We start from the raw sequence: 25,273 nt of genomic DNA on the forward strand, positions 1-25,273 counted from the left end.
AAACCTTCTATGGACGACATTTGTACAGCAGCGACATGGGCTTCTCCTCATACCGTTATTACTCATTACAAAGTGCATCTGGTCTCTAGGGGTAGAGCATCATTTGGTTCTATGGTGCTCAAAAATATCCTTCCATAATCCCTCCCAAGATTCAAAGTAGCTGGGGACTGTGCCCCATGTGTCAAGGATAAATGAAGATTGACAACATCAGATAAGTTGCATACTCACCATAATGTTCCATTTGTGTAGCTGATCTTCATTTATCCTTGACACCCCACCCTCCTTCTGCCTCCTTCAGACTCCTTGAGGAACTGACCATACTCATGGCTATTAACTTCCTCGTGTATGACCTTGGATATAGCCTCTTGAGTGGTTATACTATTACCTTTACCTAATTGGTTATAGCTGCAAACTCGATCTGAGGTAATTTAGAGAGAGGCATTCTGGGTAGGAGTGTGGCTCAGGAATTTTTTGGCTTGCGCAAGCTGTTGTAACAGCCGATCTGGTTCCAAGACTCAGAACAAAGTCCCAGCTGTCAAGGATAAATTAAGATAAACAACACAGATGGAACATTATGGTGAGTATATAACTTTTTTTTTTCCTTTTAAAAGAAATTATAAAATGGTGGGGGGGGGGTTGATACTAGATTTGCATTATTGATAACATTCAGAAGGCTTAATTCAAATACATCTTTATCTCATTTGGGTTAGATTTTACTGCTCACTGTGAGTGAACACTAAACCCATTATAAAATTGCTCACATGATGGTTCAGCAGCCTGAGTCTATTAGCTGTAGTTCTGGTTTCACTTGCCTGTAAAAATGGTGCCTTTCATACTATCGGAAAGCTATTTTTTCTCAAATGGGCATTTTCTCCTACAAACTGCTTACCCAATAATTTAGATTTTTTTATTTAATCTTGGTTCATCCAATAGGTAGCCCGCACTACACTCCTGCCTGGTCTGCTGAAAACCATTGCTGCTAACAGGAAGATGCCCTTACCTTTAAAGCTGTTTGAAATATCTGACATTGTTCTGAAGGATCCCAACACAGGTAAGGAGTAGAATGCATTTAAGCTCTATATCCTGATAAGAGTAGTTAGACTTTGAAAAGTGCATGCATGTTGTGGAAACAAGGGAAAAATGTCTTAATAGCTTGAGTGCAGCTCATTGCTGAAAGGCAGCAGTAGGCAAGATGTCTTGAGCTAATCTCCTCACCCAGATCAGTAAACTCTTCAGTATCACGTTTGTTAATTATGGAAAATGTGGCATTTTATTAGTGGTTCAGATAAGATTTTTTCAAAGCTGTGTCCTATAGCAGTTTTGCAGGCCATGTCTGATCTAACAATAGATGATGATTACACATATATCACCATTGCAGTAGCTAAGCTGTATGGATTTTACCCCTCCTGCATTGTTCAGCTTCTCAAGGCTTTGGGTGCCTCCCTGGCATCCCTGTGCTAGGAACCCACTGAGTGCTCCATATAAAAGACATAATGAGTGCTAAAAACCTAAGAGCTCTTTTGTCGTTGAAGCAAGTGCATCTTTGACAGGCTCTGTGCTGTTCTGTCAATTGGCTGCAATTCTGAAGCAAGGTAGATAAGTCTCCATTGGGTAAAGCCTTTTAAAATGTAATTTTATGTAGAAAACATTTGATCTGATGTAAATCTTCATTCATTCCTTACTGATAGGACTTCAGTTCTGTCCTCAGAACCGATACGGCCGGTACCAAGTTCGCGCCAGCCAAAAACTCTCAGCTAAGACCCTACCCCCAATGACCCTCTCATAGTCTCTTCAAAACTCGGCCGCATTCGTCGTCAGACGTGCCAAGCCTTCTCTCAAGCTAATTGTAGCTTTTTGTGGTTATTTCTAGTTTTAGTGAATTATTAGCTAGTTTTTTCGTCTAAGGTTATTTCTCGTCTCTCAGTTCTTTATTTCCTGACTAAACCCTACGCACTACTTTGGTACTACTTTCATACCATCATTGGTAGTACTCCCTCTTCCCTTCTCTTACCCTTTTGGTATTTCTTAGTACCATTGTTGGTACTTCTTTCCTGGCTATAAAAGAGATTTTCGCTATCCCTTTATCTTCTTGCTTGGTAGATATAGTTTTATTATTTGGTTAGTACTAGTGTGATAATGTCGGATAAGGCTAAGGTTGGGTTCAAGCAGTGTGATAAGTCCAGGCGCAAGATGCCCAACTCTGACGGTCACACCCAGTGTGTTTATTGTTTGGGCATTGATCACAATGTTTCTTGTGACATTTGTTCTAGCTTCAGCAACCATATGTTGACTGAATGCAAGAACAAGCTTCTTCTGAATGGTATGCTGAAACAACCCTTCGTGGAGCCTGTTTCTGGGATGGAGGTCTCACCACCTTCTAAGCATAAGGATGTGACAAAGCATAAAGAGAAATGGAGTCTCTGTTCTGACATCGCTGCCCTCCTCGGAACCTTGTCAACACCAGGCGTCTCCCATGCCGTCAGCGCAGACAGCTTTTGCACCAGGGTCCCCTGTCTTCCCCACTGTGCCGACCTTGATTATGACACAGGCTCCGACCACTGCACCAGCATCGGCATCATCCCTGGCCTCAGTGCTGATGTCTTACACGGCTCCACCGATAATGACACCTATGGTTCTGAAGATTGAGAACCTTACTAGAACCAGGTATTCTCCTTCTTATGACCCCTTTTTGGGACAACAATTTAGTCCATTTATTGGGAGACCAGAATCTCCATTGGCAGCTTCCTTCAGATCCACCAGGAGTCTTTCAGAACAGGATGTAGTGAGGGTTGTGGACCAGCTTTTGGCAGCTAGAGGATTACTGACCCCAACTAGATCTTCCCTCCCTCTTGGAACGGAAGCTCTTATGGCGTATTCACCTGTCTATCCTCCTCCGAACTCCTCCCAGGTCTCTGAGACTTCAGTACCAATGTTCATCCTGGTGCATTTTGTCTTGGCTCCGACAGCGGAGGCTTCCCTGTTGGCACCGATTGCCACGGCTCCTTTGGAACTGGTGCACCCTCGGGGCAGTGATTGGGCTGTCACCACCATGGCACCTAGTTCGGCACCGATTTATTTTTTTTCTGTGGCGCCACCTAAGGCCATGGCTCTCCCGGCAGCTACCGGTCCTCTCGGAGCTCCTCACCTGGCAGCAGGCCCCTCGGGGTGGGGTGTGACCCTGGTCCCAAGGGTGTCCTTCTCAGTTCCGGGCTTCCATCCCTCCCTGGGCAGGCCTGCTTTCCAGGTGATGAAGAGGGTTCTCTCTTCAACAGGCTCGCAGTTGGCACCATTGGCATCAGAACAAAAACCCCCCTCTAGCATGCAGCTGTCCCAACCTCCTACTCTAGGATCACGAGCACAGGAGCCACAAGACCTTCCCCTGAAGGGAACCCTTTCTCCGGAGTCGTCCTTAGAAGACCCCACTGGGGAGACCCCCTGGGAAGAAACTTTGCAAGAGGAAGCATCTTGATTCCCCTGAGGAATCCATCACTGAAGACACCGATTACAATGCGGGAGAAGGGTTCCCATGGTCTCCCCTGGAAGACGTCTCATTTGGAGACATTCTCAAGATCCTCAAGCAGAGGGAAGACTGGAAGCCCTCCAACCCTTCTTCAGAGGAATCTGTATTCTTGCAGGGTTTCCATGCTTGGCTATCTACTTTCTTGGTGACCCCACCTGCAGATGAGCTCATTAGGCTTATTGTGTAGCATGCCTGGAAGGCCCCAGACAACATAGAACCTGTCCCCCGGAGGCTGGATAAAATGTTGTCCACTCCTGAAGGACCAGCCCAACTGGTCCAAACAGCTGGTAGTTGATTCCATGGTCATGGTGGCGGCTACCAAGAGGGAACTGGCAGAAGATAGTTCCACTGTTCATCCCCCGAACAGGGAGTCTTGGGCTATGGACAGGCTGGGGAAGTGGACCTATGCTTCACCAACATTTGCCATTCAGTCGCTGAATTACCTGGCACACTTTACTCGCCTCCATAGAGACCTAATCACAGAAATGTCTGCCTCTTTGGCGGGGGTACTGCCTGAGGAGGTGTGTGGTACTGTTGCCTCCCAGCTACCAACCCTAGAATCCATCTCAAACTCCTTGATATGTTTGATTTCTCACACTACCGAGATGGCAGCTCGAGCAGCCGCATCGACCATCGTCATGAGATGGCATGCTTGGATGCCTTTGTGTGATTTTGCAGACCCTTTCATATCTTCCTTTGTCAACATGCCTATTGACAAATCTTCCCTTTTTGGTCCCAGAGTAAAAGAGACACTATCACTTAGTGAGAAAGATGAGAAGACCTTGTCTGCTGTGGGCACACGTTTTTCCACCCTCACCCCCCAGAGGTCCTACTTCAGGAGTCAGAGGGGAGGAAAATTGTGGTTCAAGAAGTCCCAAGCATCTTTTTTGTGACACTCTTAATAAGCAATCCCCTCAGGGCAGAGGAGGCAACTCATAAGCAAGACGCCCCTTTCGGGGCAGAGGGGGTCTGCACAACCAGGGCGCTAGGGATTCCTTCTCTGGCCGACCCTTCCAGCGTTCCTGAACAGCGGCCCGATTGCTTTCCTCTGGAAGCAGTCTGAGGTAGATTCTTTCTGCACCTACAGGCCTGGCAACTCTAACAGCTGCGTGGGTGCAGAGAATGATATCCAGAGGCTATCCTATCCTATTTGACCTCACTCCCAGACCTGTAAAACAAATCCCAGACATTCTACCCAGTCAGAGGGAGGCTGCAGATATAGAAATTGAAAAGCTGCTAAGAAAAAGTCATCCAGCCAGTCCTATCAGACCAAAGAGGATCCGGGTTTTACTCTAGGATCTTTTTAATGCCAAAAAAGACAGGGGACTGGAGAGCAGTCCTGGATCTCAGCTTACTAAACAAATTCATCAAACCTCAAAAATTCCGGATGGTCATGGTGCAGTCCATTCTCCCCTTTCTGGAGAAGGAATACTGGATGTGCTCTATAGACCTCCAGGATGCATATTGCCACATAAAGATGGGCAAACGCTCCCGGAGATTTCTCCTCTTCCAACTGGGAGCCAATCAGTACCAGTTCAGGGTACTGCCCTTTGGTCTCTCGACAGTTCCCAGAGTGTTTACCAAATGTATGTCAGTTGTAGTAGCTCATCTACGAATACAAGGAATTCCAGGTGTTTCCATATCTAGATGATTGGCTCCTTACCGCCACGACCAAGAACCTTCTAGTTCTCAGTCTGTCTTACACTCGAGGCCTTGCTCTTCGCCTGGGTATCACCACCAGTATGGAAAAATCAAACATGTCTCCAACAAGAGCACTGGAATTCATTGGATCGATCTTCGACACAACATCCTGTCAAGATTCCCTTCCTCCTCACAGGCTTTCAAAAATAAGAAACCAGATTCAAGTCCTCCTTCTGCAGATATTTGTACCAGCACGCCTTGTACTACAACTATTGGGCTCTATGGCAGGAAGCATTACCTTAGTACCACTGGCGAGGTTGCACATAAGACTACTACAGTGGCTCCTTTCATCACAATGGTAGATCTTAACCCACCCACTCGACCACATGATACGCCTTACAAACCTTTGCAAAAAAGAAATGCTATGGTGGATGAAGCCAGAAACCAATCTTTGGTGTCGACCATTCTGTCTCCCCCAGCCCAGAGCCACGGTGACCATGGATGCTTCCCTGTTAGGGTGTTGGGGGCATTTCCAGGGAAAGACTGTCCAAGGCACCTGGTCTCCCATGGAGGCCAATTTGCACATAAATGTCCTGGAATTGAGGGTAGTTCTCTTAGCGTTGCAAGCGTTCCACGCATCCCTTCCTTCCGGGACCATTGCAATTCAATCGGACAACATGTCAGCCGTCTGGTACATCAACAAACAAGCCAGAACCAGGTCTTACCCCTGTGTCAGGAAACCATGAGAATTTGGCTTTGCGCAATGGCTTCCAACCAGTTTCTCATAGCAGTGCACATTTCTGGGAGTTCCAGTCTTATTGTAGACAACCTGAGCAGGAACATTTTGATGCCTCACGAGTGGTCCCTCAATCCGTTAATAGTGACTCAAATCTTCTGCCGCTGAGGCAGGCCTTACTGCGACCTGTTTGTTTCACTCCTAAATAACAAATGCAGAAGCTACTTTGCCCTGATTCCCCCTCAGGTGGAGTCACCGAGGGATGCTCTGATGCATGATTGGCCCCCGGGTCTACTGTACACCTTTCCCCCATTTCCCCTCATCCGGAAATGTCCACAGAAACCTCAGTGGTTGAGAAGCAAAGTGATCCTCATTGCCCCTTATTGGCCCCATCAAGTCTGGTTCCCATTCCTATGGCCTCACCTGATTCACAGCCCATGTATCCTGGATCAATCTCAAGGACTGCTGTCTCATCCTCAGTGACTGATTCACCCCAATCTCCACAGCCTCAAGCTCACAGCTTGGTTTCTTCACTTCTGATGATTGCCAGGCTACCTGGTATTTCATCCCCTGTTCGCGAGATCATTCTGGCTTTGCACAAACCATCCACCAGGAAAATTATTTCAGTAAGTGGACTAGGTTTTCTAGATGGGCCAAAGAACATAACATGGACTCCTTTTCTATGCCTGTTCAGAAGATCGTACAATACCTCACTACCCTGTTTGCACGCAGGAGCTTCAGCATCGACAAATACAGTGCATTTAGCAGCTACTGCAAATTTTCACAATGGAATTGACAATTCATCTGTTATGTCACACCGATTGTGCAAAACCTTCATGAAAGGAGTATTGCATATTAAACCTCCTGTCAAGCCTCCTATAGAGCCATGGGACTTGACTTTGGTGCTTCAGTCATTAACAAGTCCTCCTTTCGAGCCTTTTAACGCTTGTGATATAAAATTCTTGCTTGGAAAATTCTACTTCTAGTAGCCCTTACCTCAGTGAGAAGAGTATCCCGAGTTGCAGGCCTTGAGTGTCAAGAGACCATACTTGATTTTTCATAGAGAAAGAGTTTTTCTACATACTAACCCCTCCTTTTTCCCCAAGGTCATTTCAGTTTTCTCCATTAATCAATCTATTGGCCTACCGGTTTTCCTTTCCCACCATTCAAATAGAGGGGAATACCTTCTGCATACCCTTTATGTTCATAGGCAACTTCATTTCTACTTGGACAGAACTAAATCTTTCAGAAAAATGGATCAATTGTTTGTGGCCTTTGCAGGACCCAGAATGGGTAAGCTTGTTTCCAAAATGACTTTATCTTCTTGGCCCAGAAATGCCATTACTTTCATCTGCCATCAAAACAAAGTGTCTTTGCCTTCCAAAATAAAGGCTCACTCTACTAGATCGATAGCTACCTCAGTTGTCTTTCATTCCAGAGCCTCTATGGATATTTACGCAGCAGCCACTTGGGCAACACCTCATACCTTTATCACTCATTACAAATTGGATTTGGCCTCCAGGGGACGAGTATCTTTTGGATGTTCTTCGTGTTCACTGTTGCAGTCATTACATTTGGGTAATCCTGCTGGCAAGCTGCCCTCAGCCTGCCCGAATTCCAAAGTCTTGGGTCCTGCGTCGGTCGCTGTCACCCCCTCCCTGACGTCAGGGGTATAAAAGATGCGGCCAACGCCATTTTCTTTAGTCTTTCTTGCCGCTCGGTGCCCGAAGCAGAAGCAGTTCGCAAGTGCTGGTCGGCCGACTCCTGAGATTTTCGTGTTAGAGTTTCAGATCCGAAGTCTTCAATAAATTTAAGTACCCCATTGGGGAAACTTTTTCTTGCTCCAGACCAATGTCAGAAAAAGTTAATAACTGTATTTCTTATGGGAAGCAAATACCTCATAAGGATTTTCATTCTTACTGTATTCCTTGCTAGGCCCTGATCCCAACATTTCTGGTTGTCTGTTTTGTGCTAGATTTAACCAACGCACTATTAAGCGTCGGTATGATTTTGCTTTAAACTATTTTGAATGCCGGTTTAATTATCCAGAAATGTTATTGGATAGCCATCCGACTACCGGAGTTCACAAGAAATGCAAAGAAAAGGAAATAGATAGACAACCGAGGCCCAAAACCGATGCCGAAGCTTCTCCTAAGCCAGTTGCCGGTTCAGTGAGGTGCTTTTGCAGCCCCTGACACCCACTACTTTAGAGTCGCAGGCCGCTACCGACTCCCACGTGGAGTTGGCCATGCCACTGGAAACTCAAGGTATTGGAGCCTCAGATATTATCCCTTCAGATGGGTCCGGAGACGCTGAGCAGGCACCGGTTTCTGAGGGTATATTCAGACATAAACATCTTTACATCAAACCAACTTCAGCTTCACAGGCAAAGACCAAAGCACCTTCCAATGCAAAGAAGCAAACTCAAGAGCCACGTGGTCAGGCCTCTATGCCCAAAAAGCAGATGCTCAAAATGGCCAAAGACTTGATTACTTTGATCACCTTGATCAGGGGTTCCCACCCCCCTCCTGATAAGAGGCCTAGGCAACAGACTGACTATGAATCTTCAGATCAAGTTTCCATTTCTTCTGATTCCTATTCTGATCAGGAATATTCTCTTCCCCCCATGAGGATTCTGATGCTGAAGAATCTATACCTTCAGCTTCTCCTCCTGAGGACTATTCTTTTGGGGAAACCTTACATACCATGAGGGAGCATTTCCACTGGGAAGGCCAATATTTTTCAGAATCTAAAAAGAGGCTCAGGGATTTCCTTTTACTACCTAAAAAGAGGCTCAGGGATTTCCTTTTACTACCTAAAAAGAGGCTCAGGGATTTCCTTTTACTACCTCAACACAAGCCACTAGCCATCCCTCCTGTGTTAGACATTGTAAATGTGTTTTCGGAGTCTAGTCTTACCCCTGACTCCTTACCTCCAGCTCCTGTTAAGCCTGACAGATATTACAGGGTTCCTGACTCTCATAAATTCCTTTTTAAAAACCCTGCTGCAGACTCAGAAACTATTTCACAGGGTCCCAAAGGAGTTAAGGCTTCCGCTGCAAAAAACCCTACCCCCCTCTGACAGAGATTCTAGGGCTCTGGATAGATGGGGGAAAAAGGTTTACACATCTGCTACCTTGACTATAATGGCCTTAAACTGTCAGTTTCATATGCTCAAATATCAGCAACATCTCATGACATTGCTTAAACAGAAAATGTTGTTAAACTCTGAATGTGCAGAAAACAAGGAAATGCAGGATTTATTGCATGCAGCTGAACAAGTTGGAAAGCATACTTTGCAATGTGGATTTGATTCTTTAGAGACCTCCTGCAAGGCCGCAGTTACAGGTTCTGTAATTAGGAGGCATGCTTTGTTAAAGGAACAAAATCTTCCTGATCATGTTAAAGTCAAATTATTAGATGCACCTTTACAGCATAATACTTTGTTTGGTGTTAAGGCAGAAGAGGTGTTGTAGAAAATGGAGGACAAAGCTAAATCTATGCAAACGGTCAAAGATTTTTTACAGGTACAGCCACCTAGGTTTAGTAGACACTGGCCAACAAAGAATTGGTACTTGCCTGTGTCAGACAGACCTTAAAGGGGCAGACCCAGACGCCCTAGAGGCAGATCCCATGCGCAAGGTTCATACCACTCAAAGCAATGGGGGGGCTTCTACCTCCAAAGTTGGAGAAGACAAATCACAAGCACTTGTATGCGGAACTTGCATTTAGCTTCACAAGGGGCTTGTTTGACAGTCGTTTACATCAATTGTTTTTCCCGCTGCAAGCGCTTATTTAAGTAAGCGCTTGTACGCGGAACTTGCATTTAGCTCCACAAGGGGCTTGTTTGACAGTCGTTTACTGAATCTGCTCTTGTTTTATTACCTAACTGCTAATCTGAAACTCTACACAGTGTTATGTGCTTGCCATTACTTTATGGACTGTCCTGAAATGTGGAATTTATCTTATGTTTCCTCTTTACTAACGCTTACTTAAGATAGAGCTCTGCTAGCGGAACATGCTTTTAGTCCGCTAGGGATTCGTTTTATGAAACTATACTAGTAAGCTACATTGTTACCTATCTGTACAACTGGGATAGTTCACGTTGTTTAAAGTAGCGCACATTGCATAGTTATCAATACTTTGTGACTTCTACCTAATGTAATCTGTAAATGCTTAGTTTATTCTAGCGTGTAACACGTGGTTGAAATAGCTGTTTGAGGCTTGCTTTGTCATTTTAAGCTATATCCAAGCTTGTTGTTCTCAAACTGTAGTTATTTTTTTTGTGTGTTGGCTCTGCTGGAACACTAATGTTTGCTCTAGTCCCTTTTAACTGTTGTTTCCTTCTTGTGTTTGGTTCTACCGGAATCCTGATGCAATCGCTTGACTAACACTGTGCATGCATGAGGATTTTTAACTCAGCTGTTGTGTGCTCATTTAAATTAATTTACCAATTGTCTGCTCATTGAAATTACTTTGCGCATAAGGAACTGTTTATCTCTGTTACCCTCCTGTGCTTGGCTGTGTCATTAAGATACTGAAAGAGCTTAACTTATCTTAGCTGCATGTTTACCTTAGTTTCAAATTTAATTATGCAAATTTTAACAACTGTCTGCTTGTGACCTCTCAATGCCTGCACTGCCTGCCTTTAAACAGTCTTCTCTCTCCTTGTATATTCTAGCTTGGGCTCCTGCCTACCCTGCCATAATCTCTTCAAAGTACCCTCCCGGACACCCTGGCTAAGAACCATCAATAACGGACAATTTAAACCAAACCTGAAAGGCCTTACTGCTCCCTGAGTACCACTCACAGCAAGGATTTTTTATGTAAAAGTATATGTACTGCCCTAACACTTGGTAGTAGTTAACTTGATTACAACTAGGTCGCAGTGCGCTTCCCTGCCAGGCCAGCCAGCAGCCTTAACTCCCCCCTCTTTGCTGCTTGACTATCCTACTTTACCTTCTATAATTATACCCCCTATCTTGACCTATGATAGCTCCCTCCTTCCCTTTACCTGATATCTCTCCCTGGGTCCTCTACTGCATTAAACTGACTGGCCACTAGGTGGCGCTCCTCTACCTTCTTACTGTCCCCACTTCTTTGCCCACACCCTCCTTATCTCCCCTATACAGCCCCCTGACATCTTTCCTCTACTCTCTCCCTCACCACTGTCCCAGGAGTACCTACCCACTCTTCGCTTTACAAACACCCTTTCTCTATCCTTTTTAAGCCCCCTATCTTCTCTCTCTGTCCTTCATCTACATATCTACTCACCACTCCACTTCTTAGCAGTCTTTCTTCCTCCTACATATCTCTGCAAAACTTACCTTGACTATGTTTCTTTACTGACTGTCTTCCTCACTTTCTACTCCTTTGGCTGTACCTGCTCTGTTCGCCCTGCGGGCTCACTCCGCTCCCCTACCCTGCCCCCAAATTCCACCCGCCCCCAGCACCTCTACATTTATTCCTAACAGACCCCTCCTACCATATCAATTATCCAATCACAGTCCTCTTATTATTACCCCTCCCCAGATTCATTATCAAATTATAGTCCTCCTCTTATTTCCCCACCCACTCTTACTCCTCCCACTCCACTTCCTACACCTATCTACACTTAGTCTTCCCCTGTGCTGCCCACAATTCTAACTCTCCCCTTCCACTTCTACACCTTCCCTCCTCAACTAGCATATTAACTCCCATTACACTTCTCTCTTCATTACCCCACCCATTCTAAACATGCCCTCCCAAATCCCCTTTACTATCCGACTCCCCTGCTCCCTTCCCATCTTACTAATTCCTCTGTATCTTGCTACTTACTCCTATAAAGCTCCCTCACTTCTGCCTCCTACTCAAACTATCCCTAATGCAATCAATCCCTTCTACTCTCTCACTTCCACTCCATATCCTCCTCCCTTATTCCACCCAGGCTCCCTCACTTCTGCCTCCTACTCAAACTATCCCTAACGCAATCAATCCCTTCTACTCTCTCACTTCTACTCCATATCCTCCTCCCTTATTCCACCCAACCTACTGCACCTTTTCCATCCCAAACTATTCTTCACCTCAACAAAAACTCTGTTAAACTACTGCTAACCCCAGATAACTACCTACTATACAAACTTAATAGGCTAAAACTTATCACCTGTAATGTCCTAGCCTTATCTGGAGACATTCATCCTAACCCCGGTCCCTGCCTCAGTACAAACTACTCCTTCCCTCCACCCGCTTCTTCCCCCACTACAAATAACACTTCCCTCCTTCCCCTTCTCCACCCACTTCCTCTCTTAGCACTCTCAAGATCTTCACCATCAGTGCCCAGAGCCTTAACAACAAATTTCACCATGTACAAGCTTGGATTAATCACAACCAACCTGACATCTTGGCCATCTCCGAAACCTGGCTAAAACCCCATATTACTGACTCTGAAATCTTACCTCCAGGTTACCACATCCTCAGAAGTGACTGTTTAAATAAAAAAGGTGGAGGCTCTGCTGTAATCTACTCCAACCTCCTCTCCCTAATTCCTCTTCAAATCCCTACCCCTCAATTAAAAAAATCTGAAATCACAGCAAGCCTTCTCCATTTGAATAAACATAAGAATATCTGCATTATTTCCTTATATATGTCCCTTGGAGTAATATCTCTACCCTTGAGAATATTCTTCACTGGGCCTCAACTGAAATAAAATATGAAACCTGTATTCTAGGCGATGTCAATATTGACTGGAATAAAATCAACACGCCACCCCCCTCCCTATCCATTAACCTTTACAACTTCACCCAGATAATCCATTCAACAACTCGTCCTAACAAAAACCACTCCCCAGGGTCTATCATAGATTGGATTCTAGTCTCCCATCCAAACAAAATCATTCTCTCTGGCACTATTCCCGACACCTTCAGTGACCCATTTCCCTGCCTTCATTCATCGATCAACTAACTCCATCCAACACCAATATCATTACATTCAGACTCGTAACCTTAGCAACTTCAACCCCTCAATTTTCTCTTAACATTTTTAAACAAATTAACTGGCAAATCCTAAACACTCTCACACTCAACACTGTAGAGCATTTTAACTCTATCTTCCTAAATACTCTTAAATCCCTAGCCCCTCTAAGAAACAAACGAATCAGAGCCATTCCTGCTCCTTGGCTGACCAAAGAAACTAAACAAATTATGCGTCACAGAGACAAAGCCTGGAAGCTTTATCAGAAAAGTAAACTGTCTTCTGCCTTGCTCCAATACACCCACCTCCGCAATCAAGTAAAACAACTTATCACCAAGGACAAAATAAACTACTATAATAAACTTCAATCCAACAGCAATAAGAACCCAAAACAGTTCTGGAAATCAGTCAACTCCCTTCTCCATCCTGGATCGAGGAATAATCCCTGCCCTGACCCTAGTTTAACTGACAGGGAACTGAGCTCCCACTTCAACACCTTTACTGAATCCATAGCTAAACTAACCAAAACATTCCCAAATAAAAATCCACCTAACTCCCTCTTCTCAACACCCAACAACCCTAATAACTGTCCCCTTAATTTCCAGCTCAAACCTGTTTCCACCATTTTAATAAAAAAGCTTCTATCCAAACTAAAGCCATGCTCTAATGCCCCTGACAAGATACCCTCCTCCTTCCTCAAATGCACAGCCGAAGGTGTTGCTGTCCCAATTAGTACCCTGATTAACAGATCCATAAACGAGTCGTACGTACCCAAACTCTGGCGTTCAGCCTACATTCTACCGCTTCACAAAGGAGGCAAAAACACCACTATTTCTAACTTCCGCCCCATTGCCCTACTCTCTCCATTGTCTAAAATTCTAGAAAAATGTATCCACCACCAACTTTTGCCCTACTTAACTCAGAATCACCTACTAACACCCACCCAGCACGGCTTCCGTCCTGGCCACAGCACCATAACTGCCTTGCTATCCTTCTTAGAAACTGTCAAGCAAGCCCGAGATACTGGACTTATTGTATCCACAGTACTGCTAGATCTATCTAAAGCCTTCGACACCATCTCCCATATGCACCTTCTCTCTCATCTCGCCAACCTTAATCTCTCTGCCATAATACTCTATCCTGGTTCTCCAGTTACCTATCTGACAGATCTCAAGCTGTCAGATGGAAGAACTCCACCTCTTCCTTCTTGCCTACACCTACTGGCGTTCCTCAGGGGTCCATCCTCGGACCCATGCTTTTCAACATCTTTATAAATAACCTTCACACTGTCATCCCTGACACTACAGTCATCCAATACGCCGATGACTCGACCTTAGTCTGTGCCACCCCCAACATTCCTGAACTACTGACTAAAACTCAAATAGCTTTTTCCACTACAGAGAACTGGATGCACCAAAACCACCTCTCCCTCAACTCCAATAAATCTAAAGTATTAATTTTCCTCCCCACCAGGGTTTCCTCCTTTAATAAAAACGCTTTCAATGTCCTAAGCCAAACTAACACTGCTATAGAAGTAGTCCCCTCTACAAAACTCCTTGGCATTACCATAGACGAACACCTCAAATTCGATCTCCACATACAAACATAAAGAAAACCCACCAAAAGCTAGGTATGCTATATAGGAATAATCAATTTTTTTCCAACTCCTCTAGGCATACCCTGGCAATTGCCTGTCTCCTACCCTCTCTTCTATATGGAGCCCCTCTTCTAACCAATCTGTCTGCTTCCACCACCTCTAAACTTGAAGCTTGCTATAATAAGATCACTAAATTTGCCACTAAATCCAAAACCTCAACTCACCACTGCCTTAGCCTACAATCTCTGAACTGGTTAGAGCTCCCTAACCACCTAGACTATCTCCAACTAACCACCGCTCACAAATTAATATTCTTCCCAGATAAATGCCCAGCCTTAACAAACATCCTTCCCCCCATACATCCCAAACAGACCTCTGAGATCTGAACACCAAAACCTAATCTCCATTCACAAACTCAAACGTCCCACTGGCCAGCTTCTACTCTCCTTCTCTCTAGGTAAAAAATGGAACTCTCTCCCTCCTTCACTTAGGACTATACCTAACACTGAATCCTTCAAGACCCAACTTTTCCTACACCTATCTTCCAAATGGAAATGTTCCTGCTTTCACTCTACATAAAGTCTAGGGATTCTCCCCACTAAGCTCTCCATGCTCCTGCTCCACTATACTCTCAAGCTTATTTCTATTCCTCCAAAAATCAGAACTAGCAGACTTTAACTCCAGTATGTAAATATTGTAAACATCTGAAGTCCATTGAAAAAAAAAAAAAAAGATATATATATATATATATATATATATATATATATATATATATATATATATATATATATATTCTGTTTACACTGTCTTATGATGTATATTACGATGTTATGTAGTCCTATCTCGCCTACATTCTTACCCGTGGGTTCGGAGCCGAATATCGGCTCCGACTCGGCCGATTTTACTAGCTCAAAGTCTCTCATTGGCTGGGCTAAGTGGGTATCCCATGGTGCACTGCTCCATATCCCCAGATCTCATTTGCTGCTTGTGTAGCTCGGACGTGGTCTTGCTTGGCTGTGGCTAAGTACCCTCTTTTTTGTTATTTCTGTTAGAGAAATTTGATATTTCATACCCAAAAGCCATTTTGATTAGCTATTTCTTGTTGCTGTGTTTGAGTGTGGTAGTTGTGTTTTTTTGGTATCCCTAACTGTTCCAGCGGGCTAGGCCTGTTTTAGTTAGAGGACCTAATCCTCCCATCTGTTGTTAGATAAACTATTAGTGTGATTGTGTTTTGTCTGTCTGTCCCCTTAGAAGAACCGTTTCAGTTAGAGGTTCTTAGATTGTGTCGAGTAGAGGTTTTCTGGTGTATCTACTTTGTGTCTTGTTCCCGCCCTTTTTTGTGATTTGTGTCTAGGTGGTTTCGCTTAGCGCTAGTTATAAGATGTCTAAAGATCAAAAGGAGCATAAGCCTTCCGGCTTTAAAAAATGTTCCAAGTGTGGATATAAGATGTCCATCACGGATGGACACTCTGTGTGTGTTTACTGCCTTGGAGCCCTCCATTTACAGGAGTCGTGTAGCTTTTGCCATGCATTCAGTTCTAGGGTGCTCAAGGAGAGGAAAAATAAATTAATATTGAAGGGACTTCTAAAACAGTCGTTTGAGGAAGCTATAGACTCTGCTTCCAGTTCTCAGTCAAAATCCAAAGCTTCCAAGGCTAAGAAAAGGTCTCCGGCTCCATCTGTCTCTTCAGAGCCTCCGGAGAAGATTATTGTACTGGACTCTGCTTCCTCGGCTCCACTGTCCTCGGGGCCGCAGGAGGTATCAGTGTTAACTGAATCGGCGTCAGCTCCTATCATTCTTGAACCCATTCGGAGCCTGTCACCCAGTGTGTTGCATGGTTCACCTGATGAGATCCCAATCTCAATCGCTGTCCTCCAGGCTTTCTGATTTGGATGTTGATAGGGTGGTGCAGAGGCTCCTGCAGTCGCCGATGTTGGCTAAATTGTTCTTGGCTCTGACCCACTCGGCTCCGGAGCCAGTTCCTATGACCGTTTCGATGATTCCTCCTCTGAGCACATCCTTGTCGTCGGAGCAGGTATGCTCCGCTCAGAGTGATGTTCCTACGCCGGCTCCGATACTCGCTCAGGGTCTATTGGTGCCGACCTTGGCTCCAACCATGTCGGTTCTGTCCACAGGGTTCGGGACTCTGGTCTCTTCGGAGGGGGATACTTCGGGACATCTGTCGGTTTCGAGTCTCCCACTCGGTGCATCGGCTCGTGGGACCCCGGTCCCGGTCGTGGCCTCAGAGGCCGGCCGGTCCTCGGACTCGGGGGGACCGGCCTTCGAGGCCATGCGGAGCGCGCTGGCCAGGTCGTCAGCTACATCACCCGGGTCGGTCATTCCGTCCACCACCACCCCAGCGAGAGCCTCTGATACTCACCTATCCATGGACAGTATAGTGCCAGGCCCTATGGATACCCCCACGAGCGGTCCCCAACCTTCTGAGGGTCTCCCAGAGTTCGTGCCTGAGGATATTACGTTTTCGCAGTTTCCTGACTGTATGAATCTTACTCTTGTACTTCACCTCTAACATTATGTTACCTTTATTGTATTTTGTTACCTTTATTGTATTGTATTGCTTATGGAGCTCTTCTCCCCGGGCCTCCACTGAAAATGGGCACTTCTTGGCCCAGTGGACTTCCCCGATAATCATACTGAAAATAAATAAATAACCATACAGGAAATAGTCCCAATGACTTCCCCCTGCCTGCACCAAGCTCTTATCTCCTGGCAGCACCCTTAGGGGGGAAATTAGCACTTTTTTCTCAAAATTGGCAAATTATAACCCAGGACAAATGGGTCCTAAATATCGTGTCACAAGGCTACAAGTTCCATTTCCATACCCTGCCAAAGGCAAACGCCTGGCCATATCTGCCAAAAAATCAATGGACAGAGGCACAAAAACAAGTCTTATCCCTCATGGACATGGGGGCCATTCAACAAGTACCAGAGCAAGAGCAGGGACAAAGATTTTACTCAAGACTGTTCTTGGTACCCAGAAAGGACAAGGCCTGGAGGCCAATACTGGACCTATCTATTTTAAACACATTCCTGGATATACCAAAATTCAAGATGTTAACTTTGCAGCAGCTTCTGCCCATGCTGGGCAAGAACGCTTGGCTTGTGACTTTAGACCTAAAAGAGGCATACCTGCATGTCCCAATCAGACAAATATGCAGAAGATATCTCAGATTCAAGGCTGGCTCAATGCATTACCAATTCTCTGCACTGCCCTTTGGCTTATCTACTGCGCCCAGGGTCTTTACAAAGTGCCTGGCACCAGTAATTGCATTCTGCAGACAAAGAGGAATACAAATATATCCTTATTGGGCGATTGTCTAATTCAAGCAGAGAACAAGGACATTCTTCTACAACATCTGGCGTTTGTGAAAAGACTTCTAACATGCCTAGGGTACACAGTCAACAAAAAGAAATCAAAACTAGTACCCTCTCAAGAGATAATATTCCTGGGTGCAAGCTTAAATACAACTACCCAGATGGCTTATCTCATGCCAGACAAACAAAGGCAACTGACTACCTATTTCAAAATGTTGGCAACAAAGGCCCAGTTATCTGCAAGAAGAATTCTGCAGGCTTTGGGTTTCATGGCATCCTGCATCCTACTAATTCCATATGCAAGGCTGCATATGAGGAAACGTCAATGGTACCTAAAAAGTGTTTGGACTCAACATTGCCACAGCCTGGAAACTATGATTACTCTCATTCCCTGTCTGCAACAGGAGTTCTGATGTTGGGCAAAGGCTTGTCAGCAAAACAAGGGACAGCCATTCACATTACCCCCAGCCATGCAGACACTAACAACAGATGCATCAGATTTTGCATCAGATTATGCCTGGGGGGGCCCCACATGGCAGGAAGATGTATTCAGGGCACATGGACCTCAAACCAAATGCATCTACATATCAATCAAAAAGAGATGCTAGCAGTTCAAAATGCCCTGACAGCCTTCAAGGGCCTACTTCATCCAGGACAACTACTGATAGACAGACAACACCACGGACATGTGGTATATAAACAAGCAAGGGTGCACACATTCTTACCCCCTTTGCAGACTAGCCATGACGTTGTGGGACACAGCATTGACTTACCAAGTACATCTGCAGGCACAATTCCTGCCAGGAAGGAAAAATACACTGGCAGACGAACTAAGCAGACACCTCATGGATCTCCACGAGTGGCACCTGGACCCACAAGTCTTCAGCATGATAACAAGAAAATGGAGATGCCTGGACATCTATTTGCCTCCCCTCACAACTACCAACTAAAACGATTTTGCACAAGGATTTATCACAGACAAGTATGGAAAGTGGGCACCCTATCTTTCAACTGGAAAAACCTATCAGTATATGCATTTCCTCCAATGCCTCTCCTCCCAAAGGTACTCCTAAAGGTCAGACAGGAGAAGCCAAGGATGATACTGATTGCCCCAGACTGGCCCCGCCAGCACTGGTATCCAATACTAAGGAGCTTGTCTCAATGCCCAGCTTGGGCCTTACCTCAAATACCTCAGCTACTGTCCCAGCAAAACAGTCGGATCCTACACAGCCAACTCAGAACTTTAAACTTGACAGCATGGCTAATAATGTAGTCGTACAAAACACACCTCTCAGTAAAGCTGTGATGGATGTCATTTTGGAAGCCAGACGGCCTAGTACTAGAAAATCTTGCGTTGGAAAATGGAAGAGATTCTGTGCTTGGAACCAGGCACAAGGAAGGAACTGATACAGCTGTGCCAAATATACCTCAGATTTTGCGATACTTAACTGAGATGCTGGACAAAGACCTATATTTTTCATCTATCAAAGTTCATGCCTCTGCCATTTTGGCTCATTCCAATGTAGAGCCACCAATCTTTTCTCATCCCTTATTAAAACAGTACCTCAGAGGAGCCAAAAATTTAAGGCCTCCAAGGAGAACACCAATGCCTGCATGGGACCTCAACTATGTCTTGGAAGAACTCACTTTGCCTCCTTTTGAGACCGCGGCTACTGCTGATATAAAGTTTTTATCTTGGAAAACAACTCTGCTCCTAGCAATAACTTCTGCAAGGCAAGTTTCAGAGCTACAGGCACTCATGGCTGTGGAACCTTTCATCATTTTTTATCCAGACAGGGTCTCTCTGAGGGCAAACCCAACATTTATGCCTAAGGTGGTGTCCAGTGTGGCTCTCAACCAAACTACTCACCTGCCAACCTTTTACCCAAATCCACAGAACAAGGGGGGGAGAATCCTGCATTCTTTGGACGTACACAGACAGCTTAGATTCTAGTTGGACAGAACCAAAGCTTTCAGAAAGACAGAGCAATTACTAGTGACATATTCTGCAGCATCACAAGGAAAGGGTATCTCAAAGCAGACTATTTCAAAGTGGATAGGCCACTGCATTTGTTTCTGCTATGTACACCATGGCAAGCCGTACCTAAGGGCATTAGGCCAGACTCAGCCAGAGCTGCAGCCACTTCAGCAGCTTTTCTCAGGGGAGTACCTATCAAGGATATTTTAGAGGCTGCTACTTGGAGTTCAGTGCACACCTTTACAAAGCACTATCATCTGCCATTCTACTTTAAATCCAGGGCAGGCTTTGCCACTGCAGTTCTGCAGGACCTCATAGCCGCTCCTAATGCTGTTTAACTCCAGCCTCCCAACCTTAACTTTGGAACTCTACCCAAATGTAATGACTGCATTAGTGAAACACGAAGAACATAGTACAGTTGTGTACACTTACCATAAATGTAGATGTTTGAGTGTATTCACTGTTGCAGTCCTGGTTACCCACCCGCCATCCCTCTTTCTTCTGAGGGAACCTATCTTTCCTTCTCTGATTTATGCAACCTATGTGGTGTATTTGCTTGTAGATGAAGGTAAAGTTTATATTGGTGCATGTATTTATATATATATATATATATATATATATATATATATATATATATATATAACTTTTGGCTACCCTTCTTGGGGGCACCTGACATCTGGGGCAAGAAAAACTAAAGAAAATGGCGTCGGCCGCATCTTTTATACCCCTGATGACCTGACGTCAGGGAGGGGGCGACAGCGACCGACGCAGGACCCAAGACTTTGGAATTCAGGCCAGCTGAGGGCAACCTACCAGCAGGATTACCCAAATGTAATGACTGCAACAGTGACTACACCCGAACATCTACATTTATGGTAAGTGTACGCAGCTGTACTTTCTGTGGTGCTCAGGAATGTCCTTCCTTAGGGCCACCCAGGACTGAAGTAGCTGGGGACTCGGTCCCATCAGTAAGGAATGAATGAAGATTTGCAACATCAGATAAAGAAGTTATGTCTTACCATAACGTTTCATCTGTGTTGTAGATCTTCATTCATTCATTACTTCCCACCCTCCTTCCCCCTGCCTGGACTCCTGGTGGACTTTAGGATCCCCTTATTACTTAGGGTAGCTGCTCAGACAGAGCCTCCTATTATCACTATTATTCTTTCTATGCTGTAAGACTAGGTCTTAGCCGAGAGTTTTTGGCTGGCAAGTGCTTGGTACCGGCTGTGTTGGTTCCCAGGAAGGAACCGAAATCCTATCAGTAATGAAAGAATGAAGATCTACAACACAGATGGAACGTTATTTTTGGCAAGAATTCTGTATTGGGTGCTATTGTAAAAAAGAGAAATGAACCGTCAGTTATGTTGATGGACATGTGTCAGTACTGCTTCTGTGAACATTTTATGAGAAGTTTGCACTATGACTGAAAACTTAACTTATTTTATTGTTTTGTGTTTGTGAAAGAACATTGTGCTTGTCAGGGACTTTTAGCAGTATACTTGACTCAGATTTGCTAGTTACCCTTACCCGACTCTTCTGGGCTATGATACCTCGCCTTCCTATCCTCTTTCTCAGCGTGCTTGTGGAGCAGCAGTAGATCTTTGGGATATTACCTTCCCTACTGCATGAAAAGAAGAAACCTGCTTAACGGTCTTTCAGAGTTTGTCCAACTCCTCCTTTGCCTCAGCCACTGGTGGATGATTTTGCTGTGGCCAGTCAGCATTAGTCAGTCAACAGCATCATCTTGCCATGCTCACCAAAGACCAGGGGGGTAGCCACATCCTTTTTGGCTGTAGTGAAGCATAGGTTGGGCCAGGGAGAACCACTTATGTCGCTGGCTGGAAAAGGGGCAAATGAAGAGTATTTACTTGGCCGGGCGGGGACTTTAGAAGCTGGGCCCACTGTGCCTAAGGGGGTAACACTTAACTGGGAGTACATGTATGCTTGGTGAGGAAAAACTTCAGACATCCTGCCTTTATCTTTATGGACAGGGCAGATTTACTGGCTTTGCTAAGGAATTGATTTCTATGTTTTCCAAGCCAAGTCAAACCTCAATCAGGAAAAGAAAAGAAAGAGTTCTTTTCCATTCAGACAAGATCTTTTTCAGTAAGAGCAACAATTTGTGCAGGGGGAGGGATGTTCTTCAGAAGATTCTTCTCAGTCTGAGCGTTCTGTTTCTGAAAAGTCTTTCACTGATAATTTCTGTAGTATGAATGAGATTTTTCAGTAGGAGCAGAGTGAAGCCTTTACAACACTGAAGATATTTTATGATTTTAATACAATTATGAATACTAGAAGCCACACCTACTCCTCCTGTTTGTCATGCTCTCAAAGCCTCTTTAGTGAAGCCAAATCAGAGATCTTGGGTAGTGTGGTTTAAAAAAACGAGTATGATTGGTTGTGCAGGTTAATTAAGAGTCGGGGGAAGAAATAAAGGTGAGCCTTCTCAAGGGATAGCTATGGGCCTGACTGCTGGGAATGTTGTGTGTGTGTTTGGGGGGGGGGGGTATTGAGGAGCATCTACTTAGATGGAGGTAAGGGAGGTCAGACTTTGTAGGGCTGGGTACTAGACTGTAGCACTTGGAAAGAGACATTATTGATTCCCAGACAGAGAAATTAGTGAAAAGGCCAGGAGACATTGAGTAAAACAAGATGAAGTTAGGAGTAGAGAGCTGGGGATAAGACCTTGAGTGCTACTTGGGGAGATGTGTTTTACTTTTAAAGGACTAGTGAATAGCTTCAAATGCCCATACCCATGTTTGCTACAGTTTCAAGGGCAGAAACCTAGAAGTTGGTAGCAAATGGTATAGCCTTTAGGAAAGTGTAAAGAAAACAGCCTGACCAATGTAAACAGAACATGAACTGTGGTAACCACTGGATAAGTGTTACAAGATCTGCCTAAAGAGAATTCAGTCTTCATTAACCTTTTAAGATTTGGCATTCAGTGGTATGCTCAACTTTGGAGTAAAAACTTTACCAAGCTACTTTTTACCTCCCCTTCCCATAATACTGTATATTTTTGTCCTTCAGTCTCCAGCATCTTCCCTCTGCTAAATGTGTTTGGCTGTCTTTTTGAGATCTTTGCTGCAAATTAATGCATCATCTATTCCTGTTAACAGTATCCCCCCCTTGTAGTTTTTAATGAGACTTGAACTATGTTTTTGTTTTGGCTTGAAGTGGACTTTCCCCGATGTTCATCGTGCATACAGCTGCAGTCATAACAGATGGGTTTTCCTGCCGTCAGGCAGGTCCTCGGTCTGCCGAATTCCAAAGTCTAGGTCCGGCGTCGGATGTCGTCGCTTCTTCCCTGACGTCAGAGCGACAGGGGTATAAAAGAACCAGCCGACGCCATTTTCTCCAGTCTTTCTTGCCGTGCGGTGCCCGAAGCAGAAGCAGTTCGCAAGTGCCGGTCGGCCAGCTCCTGAGATTACGAATATTTTTCAACTGAAGACTTCTTGAAAGCCAAGTACCCCTTTGAGGAAACTTTTCTTGCCTGAGACCGATGTCAGACAAAGTTAATAATTGCATTTCATGTGGGAAGCAAATACCGCATAAGGATTTCCATTCCCTCTGTATTCCTTGCTTAGGCCCAGACCACGATGTCTCGGCCTGTCGTTTTTGTGCTACTTTCAACAGACGCACTATTAAGCGTCGGGCGGAGTTCGCCCAACACTATTTTGGCAAAAAGTTTAATTACATTATGTTGTCGGATACTCCGACTCCAGTTTTGAGTAAAAGACGCAAAGATAAGGACCGACATACGAGGTTCGCGACTTCTACCGACACCACGCTAAAGCCGACTACAGGTGCTCCGGTTCTCAGCGAGGCACCTACGCAGCCCCTGACTACCGATGACACTTCATTAGCGGTCTCTTCTGTGCCCGAGGTCGCAGGCTCTTCGGCCCATACCCCAACTACAGATACCGAAGCCACTCTTGGCGGGGAAACTCAGAGTTTAGACAGGCCTGCCACCTCTCAAGGTGTCTTCAGGCCTTCTTCTTTTTCCATTAAGGCTTACACTAAATCTAAAGCAGCCATGCATTCTAAAAGACAAGCTCCACAGGGCCCCTCTCAAGGCCCCATGCCTAAAAAGCAGATGCTCAAAATGGCTGAGGATTTGATTACTCTTCTCAGGGGTTCTCAACCCCCCTCGGACAAAAGGCCCAGAGTGGAGGAAGAATACCCTTCCTCGGACCAGGCCTCCATTACTTCAGAACATTCTGAGGACCAGGAACATTCATACTCCCCTTTTGAAGATTCTGATGCAGAGGAGTCCATTCCCTCGGTCTCCCCCCCCTGAGGATTACTCTTTTGGGGAAACCTTGCATACCTTGAGGGAACACTTCCACTGGGAAGGCCAAGAGTACTCAGACTCCAAGAAAAGGCTCAGGGATTTCCTCTTGCTCCCTCAGCACAGGCCTCTGGCTATACCTCCTGTCTTAGACATACTAGATGATGTGTATTCGGAGGCCAGCCTTAACCCAGATTCTCTACCTCCAGCTCCAGTCAAGCCTGACAGGTATTACCGGGTTCCTGATTCACACCAATTCCTATACAAAAGCCATGCGGCTGACCCAGAGACTATTTCACAGGGTCCCAAGGGAAGTAAGGCCTCCACGGCCAAAAATCCATTACCTTCAGAGAGAGATTCCAGAGCTTTAGAAAGGTGGGGGGAAGGTATACACCTCGGCCACCTTAACCATGAGGGCATTAAACTGTCAGTTCCATATGTTAAAGTATCAACAGTTTTTGTTATCTCAGTTGAAAAGCAAAATGTCACAACCTGAATAACCAGACTTAAAGGAGTTGCAGGATTTGTTGCATAGTGCAGAGCAAGTGGGGAAACATACCTTGCAATGTGGTTTTGATGCTTTAGAGGCCTCATGTAGAGCTGCTGTTACAGGATCAGTCATACGTAGACATGCTTGGCTCAAAGAGCAAAACTTACCAGATCATGTCAAAGCTAAATTACTAGATGCACCTCTTCAAAAAGATGTATTGTTTGGTGTTAAAGCTGAGGAGGTATTAAAGAAAATGGAGGAAAAGGCAAAATCAATGCAAACAGTAAAAGATTTCCTACAGGTACAACCTCCGCGTTTCAGTAGAAATTGGCCTTCAAAAAATTGGTCCTTTCCAGCCACGGACAGACCTCAGAGGTAGATACAGGTGCCCGAGGGGTAGAGGGCAATCTCAAGGATCATTTAGAGGCAGACAATGGCAAGCACCTACACCAAGAGGTGTTGAGGATAGTTCACAGCCATTCAGAAAGCAGACCCAATGACTTTCCACTTTGCATGCCAAGCAAGGCTCAAATGGCAGCACCTTTAGGTGGAAAACTGGCATTATTTTCGAAAAATTGGCATATTGTCACAAAAGACAAGTGGATCCTGGACATTATAGACAGAGGCTACAGATTCCACTTTCACACCCTTCCAAAAATGACAGGCATGCCAAACCTGCCACACAATCAAAGGGCAGAGGTACAAAAACAAATTTCAGATCTCATGGACATAA

At 45.0% G+C, this 25,273-nt stretch overlaps 1 protein-coding gene across 1 annotated transcript in view; it reads left to right on the forward strand.

The window, feature by feature from the left end:
• The window catches only part of FARSB (phenylalanyl-tRNA synthetase subunit beta), a 907,972-nt gene that overhangs the window by 609,416 nt on the left and 273,283 nt on the right, over positions 1 to 25,273 (forward strand). Inside the window, exon 18 of the mRNA XM_044070366.1 lies at positions 934 to 1,051. Coding sequence (XP_043926301.1) covers positions 934 to 1,051 — 118 coding nt within the window. The remainder of the gene's footprint in view (positions 1 to 933; positions 1,052 to 25,273) is intronic.

The sequence above is a fragment of the Protopterus annectens genome, chromosome 4.part1 (genome assembly GCF_019279795.1).
Source record: "Protopterus annectens isolate FY-2018-M chromosome 4.part1, PAN1.0, whole genome shotgun sequence".
NCBI classification, from domain to species: Eukaryota; Metazoa; Chordata; order Ceratodontiformes; family Protopteridae; genus Protopterus; species Protopterus annectens.